Consider the following 6,331-nt stretch of genomic DNA (forward strand, 5'->3'; position numbering starts at 1 on the left):
TTTCAAATATAGGTGGTAGTGTTAGAAATCAAGCTTAGAAGCCAAACCTGGCAAGGTAGATTTGGGATAGAAACTCAGAGGGTCTCTGGACTCAGTGGCTGGTAGATGAAAACTCTCCTCCTACCCATGTGCAAGGGTACTAGGGCAGGGTATGGGCACAGACCTTTAGAGTGTGGTGGCTAGAGGATTGTTTTTTGTTTTGTTGATGTATTTATTAAAGAAATTTTTATTATATTACTAAGGATGCAAGTATTCCTCAGACCTGGAGCGATGAGTGAGGAGTCTGGGTGGAGAAGAGGTTCTGTGCACCCTTCCCATCACCCTCTGAAGGCCCTTAGCTTTCACAGTCTAGGATGCCATTCCCTCAGCTCCATCCCCAGTCTCCCAGCTTAGTAAATTCGGCGGTTACTGGCAGCCTCAGGAAGTCCCTTCGAAACTCCAGATCCCCATTTAGGTCCCATTGCCAGCAACCCTAGCAGGTGGCTGAATAAGCAAGTTTAGATGGAGAGAGCCTGCCAGGAGCTAGGGAGGTGGGGGAAATGGGACTCCTCCTCACACTTCAGCTATCATCCCCCTTTTCTGGCCCCAGGAGGTATGGGAGGTTGGGAGGGACCACAATATCATCTGGCTGCATCTTTTATGGTTCCTCCTCACCCTCCATTCGGAAATGAAACGCCTTTGATCTTTTTCTCAGGTTGTAAACGGAATTGCCCGTCATTAAATATCTGGGGCCCCATCTGCTTGGTCTCCCAGCATTTTTCTTTACAGCTGTTTCTCTTTTTACCATTGAATTTTTCCAAAAGGACTTTTATGACACCCCCTTCACACCCAGCCGCCTATCCCTCTTCCCTTTGCTGAGAGGCCCCTTGGAAAATATCTAGATTTTCGTTTGATCACAAACTAAAAGGTTGCAGAAGAACACGGAGTTACCGATTGGGGTTTTGTTTTTCTTAAAAAAAAAAAAAAAGTCCTGGGGGAGGGGAGGGGCTGGAGGGCACCCAGAAGGGCCTGATTCTGACTATGCGGCAGCCTCAGGATGACCCTTCCTCCTTTTGTGCTTAGCTAATGTTTACATCTCATAATTCATGCACTGCCGCGGAGATGCACAGCAGCCCCAAGGTTCGCGTCCCTTTGCGGGACCTGCTGTTTCTGTTTCTAATAGAAGAGGAAGAGGGTTGAAAACCTTGTAATCCCAGTAATCATCGGCACACAGTGTCTTTTCCTGCTCCCAGAGCTCAAAACTAGGGGGAAAAAAAAATCAAAGCACTGAAACCATACCCCAAACGAAGGATGCGTGGAAAATAGGACTGGAAAATTTCTGGGCCAAGAAGATCTGTCTGTCTTCTGTATATACCCTGTAGATCCGAATTTGTGTAAGGAATTTTGTGATCACAAATTCGTATCTAGGGGAATATGTAGTTGACATAAACACTCCGCTCATTTTTTTCTGAAGACAAAATTTTCTTTTTTCCTAAATGAGGACCATCCGGTGACACGAAGATTCCTTTTTCTTTTCTTTTTCTCCCTCAACTGGTTAGAGATGGAGGAATCATCTACCTGAAATCTACCCATGCCTGCCCTTGGGAGCCTTAGTCCTTTTTCACTATCTTAAAAGGTTAATGTTGTTGCTGATGTTTTTATTTTGTCCTCTCCCTTTGGTCCAGCTAGTCCCTATTTTGGGTTTCAGGGAGGCTTCACTGAAAATATGGTAAAAATGACTATTGTTTTCAGTGTGCAAAGGGAAAGGAAATTCACTTTTCAAACGGATGCAGAGGTCGCCTTTCCGTTTTGGTGCAGAACAAGATGCCCTGGAAACACGCGATTACCAAAGGGTGTTATTGTGTGGGGATCACCCGGGCTCCTATCCTTAGCATCACAAGGATTTGAGATTTCTGCTCGCTGCTGAGGCGCGGCATTAACGGCAATTAGAACATCTCGCCGCCACGGTTAGCCTTGCTCCGGTGTTTCTGGAATTAGCAAATTGCTATTCAACGTGCTCTCAGAAGTTGGCGGTTTTTTACTCCAATGTTCATGTTCCATGTGGGAAACCAACTCGTTTCTCCCGGCTTGGGCCGCGTGAGATAAGGGGAGGAGTGGAGAGGAGAGGGGGAACAGACGGACTGACTGACACAGCCAAACTAATAGCGCAGTTAAATGCGATTTGGAAGGCGAGGTCTCCCCGAATTAGTGCATGAATTTCCTATCGATCCGCCCGCGGTTCCATTCATCTCTGACAAGTCCCTCCGTACACCCGCCTGGTTGCTCCGACGCCTCTTTTTTCACTCCCTACCCCTCCCCGTGCGGCTGCAGAGAAAAGGCCCACGCTCGATGCCTCGTTCCCCTGTGCGGGTTCTCCTCTCCAGGCGGAGCCCCTAGTCCGCCCCTCACTTAACTCCCCTGCTTAGACGCTGGGTGCAGATGCTCCATACCCCCATCGATAAGAGGGGCTAAGACCCTAAGGAAGGCCTGGGGGGGGCAGGACGGGAGGGGCCACATTCAGAACCCCAACTTCTGAGGGGATCCAGGGATTGCGCTCCGCCCAGCGCCCCAACAGGCCCTCGGGTGGCAACCTGCTCACTCTCTCTCCCTCCCTCTCCGCGATCCCGGAGAGGCGAGGCGAGGCGAGGAGGCGGTGGCCCCGCAGGAGCCCTATGTAAATCCTGCTGTTGGGTGGGTAGGGAGGGGGGGTGGAGAAGAAGGGGAAATAAACCTCTTTGGCTGGAGTAGGGTCCGGGTGAGCAGATTTCCTTATCCGGGAATCGCAGGCGGGGCGGCCATTGGTTCCGAGGATCACGTGGGCCCCTAACTTTGTTCACTTGACAGTAAGTAGGAGGGCTTTCGGAAACAGGAAAACGAGTCAGGGGTCGGAATAAATTTTAGTATATTTTGTGGACAATTCCCAGAAATTAATGGCTATGAGTTCTTTTTTGATCAACTCAAACTATGTCGACCCCAAGTTCCCTCCGTGCGAGGAATATTCACAGAACGATTACCTACCCAGCGACCACTCGCCGGGGTACTACGCCGGCGGCCAGAGGCGAGAGAGCAGCTTCCAGCCGGAGGCGGGCTTCGGGCGGCGCTCGGCGTGCACCGTGCAGCGTTACGCGGCCTGCCGGGACCCTGGGCCCCCGCCGCCTCCGCCGCCGCCCCCGCCGCCCCCGCCACCGCCCGGGCTGTCCCCTCGGGCTCCTGCACAGCCGCCGTCCGGGGCCCTCCTCCCGGAGCCCGGCCAGCGCTGTGAGGCGGTCAACAGCAGCCCCCCGCCGCCTCCGTGCGCCCAGAACCCCCTGCACCCCAGCCCGTCCCACTCCGCGTGCAAAGAGCCCGTCGTCTACCCCTGGATGCGCAAAGTTCACGTGAGCACGGGTGAGTGCGTGGGCACCCCTTCCCCCTCCCACCCCCGGCGCTTTACACCAAAGGGACCTCAAGGCGTGGGGGTGGGGGGAGCCAGGGGAAGCCAATTGTCCCCGCTATAAACTCGCCATTGCCAGAGATTTACGGTCGCCTGTTTTCAGAGCCACATAATTACATCCCCCATAAATTTTTATGGCCTGGTGGGCCCCGCGCCTTTGAAGTAGGTTCCCCATCCTTTGCCATTCTCACCAGCGACTTTTTCGCCAGGGAGATGCAGTCTCAGTGAAGTTGGAAATTGGGGAGGGGTGTGAGAGGTGGGGGAGGAGAAGGGGGAGGAGGTAATCTGTATTTAAGCGGAGAGTTGAGTCAACTCCCAGTATTTATTTTTTCCTTTCTTTCCTCTAGTCTGGCTTCTTGGCTAGTGGGCAAAAGTTTTTACTGGGGGCAGGCACTGCTTGGAATCGGAACATAGAAGGTGGGAACTAACAGAAAGGTTTAGTTTAGGGAAGCCCCCCTCCCTCTTTCACCCTTCATTCTCCCATCCCGGGCCCCAGGCCAAGTAGGGGGAGAGAGGAGCGATTAAAACCTTGTGAAGATTCCTCACTCCTCCCCGCCCCCTCCCCAAACAACAACGTCGTGACCGCACAGTCGTCCAAAACTTAAGAGGTCTCTTTCTCCTCCTGGGGTCCCGCTTTCTCCTTCGTCCCACCCCCTCTGGAGGAAGAAGAGGTGGCGGGGGGGGGGGGGGGGAGACACTGCATTAGCTGGAGGAAAGGGCTCCCCCTCCTCCTTTTCGGGGCAATAAAACTTTCTCTTTTCCCTCTCTCTGTGTGTGTCCAGTCAACCCCAATTACGCCGGCGGGGAGCCCAAGCGCTCTCGGACCGCCTACACTCGCCAGCAGGTCTTGGAGCTGGAGAAGGAATTTCACTACAACCGCTACCTGACACGGCGCCGGAGGGTGGAGATCGCCCACGCGCTCTGCCTCTCCGAGCGCCAGATCAAGATTTGGTTCCAGAACCGGCGCATGAAGTGGAAAAAAGACCACAAGTTGCCCAACACCAAGATCCGCTCGGGCGGCACCGCAGGCTCAGCCGGAGGGCCCCCTGGCCGGCCCAACGGAGGCCCCCCCGCGCTCTAGTGCCCCCCTTGCAGGAGCCGCGAACCTCGGGGCGGGGGTGGGTGGCGAGCTCGGGGGTGGTTGGGGGAGACGAGGGAGGGGACCCTGGGGCCTGGGCCCGAAAAAGCCTACCTGCCCTCCCCCACTTTGTCTATTTACACGAATAAATGCGGAGGAGGGGGGAGGGGAAGCTTTATTTATAGAAATGACAATAGGGAGCCGGGCGAGGCCCCCCAGAAGCAAGGTTCAAGTCTCTTGCTTTCTTCCTTAAAAAAAAAAAAAAGAAGAAGGAAGAAAGAAAAAGACAGAAAGAGAAATAGGAGGAGGCTGCACTCCTCATTTTCAGCTTTGGCGAAGATGGATCCACGTTTCATCTTTAATCACGCCAGGCCCAGGCCCATCTGTCTTGTTTACTCTGCCGAGGAGAGGACGGGCCTCGGTGGCGACCATTACCTCGACACCCGGCTAACAAATGAGGCCCGGCTCGGCCGCCGCCGCCTCTGCTGCTGCCGCTCTTGGAAGACAGTCTGGATTTTCTTTCTTTGTCCCTCATTCCTGAAACCCAGCGAAAGCATCCTCTGACTGCCAGATAGCACAGTGTTTTGGCCACGGTAACAAACACGCGCACACAACGTCCTTTCCCCTCCATGCCCGTTCACCCCCCTTCCACCTTGGGGCCGGGGTAGGGACGACAGGCTGGGGACAGGTGGACATAGGGTGCCTCGGCTGCGCAGGAGCAGGGCAGGGTAATTGAGTCCGAGAGGAAAAGAGGACCCAGAGACTGGGAGGGCCCTCCTTTGGAAGGTCAAGCCATGCCTGGCTGGGTGAGAGGCCAGTTGCCTTCTGGGAGCTGGACACAACCCTCTCCCCAATCAAGAGTTGTGCAGTGGAGGCCTTTTCTCCTAGATTGAAAGTGAATGTGAAACTAGGCAATAAAATGCCCTTCCCATCTGGGAGATAAGGTTACAGAGACCTCTCCCATAGTTTATCATTGTTGCATTGATGATGATGATGATTATTAATTATTATTATTATTATTATTTTATGTCATGTGCGTCTGTCCTCTCTCCTATTCTCTTTCTGACATTCCAAACCAGGCCCCTTCCTAGTCCTGGGGCTGCTTGAGTCTAGAACCCTTCGTTGGTGTGAAAATGTGTGTCATGTATAGAGTGACAATAGAAATAAATGTTTGGTTTCTTGTGATCAGCACGGCGTGTTTTTGTTGAAATCTTGATGTTAAGATGCAGACCGATGCCACCCAGTGTATATTTTAAGTACCCCAGTCCATTCGGCCTCACATTTGTGTGGTTGAGGAATTTTTTCAAAGGATCCAATGGGAATTTCTATCTCAGAGGACTGCAAATTGTGGTAGCTGGTGTGTTTTCCTTTTGGGGTGGGTGTGTTTTGTTTGGGGTTTTTTATTTTTTCCCTCTAGTCCAAAAATGGATTGAAAGGACTGGGAGGGCTGACTCCAATCCCTAATGGGGAGAAAATGTTTCATTGTAGGACACAAGAGGCTTAAGTATGGCAAAAGCTTTCATATGGTGATTTATTTGTCATAACCAAATAAAATGCGGTTAAAGCTGTCTCTTTCTAGACAGACGGCTCTTTGCTTATTAAAGTTGCGAGGGAGGATTCTGCGCGGCTGGCCTCTTTCCTCCCCGTAAGAAGGTATCCTTTTCCTCTGAGGTGTTTAAGGCTTTAATGAGTCTAATTTTTTGCACAGATGTTTCTGGGTGTTTGCAGGTTTTCAGAGTATTTTTATATTACAAAGGAGCTAGCCGGTGCCATAGCTCAAACTCTGACAAGCAAATAGATAATCAAGAAGACAAATGGCCTCTTTTGTGAAGCCCTGCTCC

At 52.3% G+C, this 6,331-nt stretch overlaps 1 protein-coding gene across 1 annotated transcript; it reads left to right on the forward strand.

The window, feature by feature from the left end:
* Window positions 1–1,415: 1,415 nt before the first annotated feature.
* On the forward strand, window positions 1,416–5,678 carry HOXB4 (homeobox B4). The gene is made up of 2 exons (XM_069543227.1): window positions 1,416–3,366; window positions 4,195–5,678. The coding sequence occupies exons 1-2, from the start codon at window positions 2,910–2,912 to the stop codon at window positions 4,491–4,493; spliced, it is 756 nt and encodes a 251-aa protein (XP_069399328.1). The 5' UTR covers window positions 1,416–2,909; the 3' UTR covers window positions 4,494–5,678.
* The last annotated feature ends 653 nt before the right edge of the window (window positions 5,679–6,331 follow it).

This window comes from Ovis canadensis, chromosome 11, assembly GCF_042477335.2.
Source record: "Ovis canadensis isolate MfBH-ARS-UI-01 breed Bighorn chromosome 11, ARS-UI_OviCan_v2, whole genome shotgun sequence".
NCBI lineage: Eukaryota > Metazoa > Chordata > Mammalia > Artiodactyla > Bovidae > Ovis > Ovis canadensis.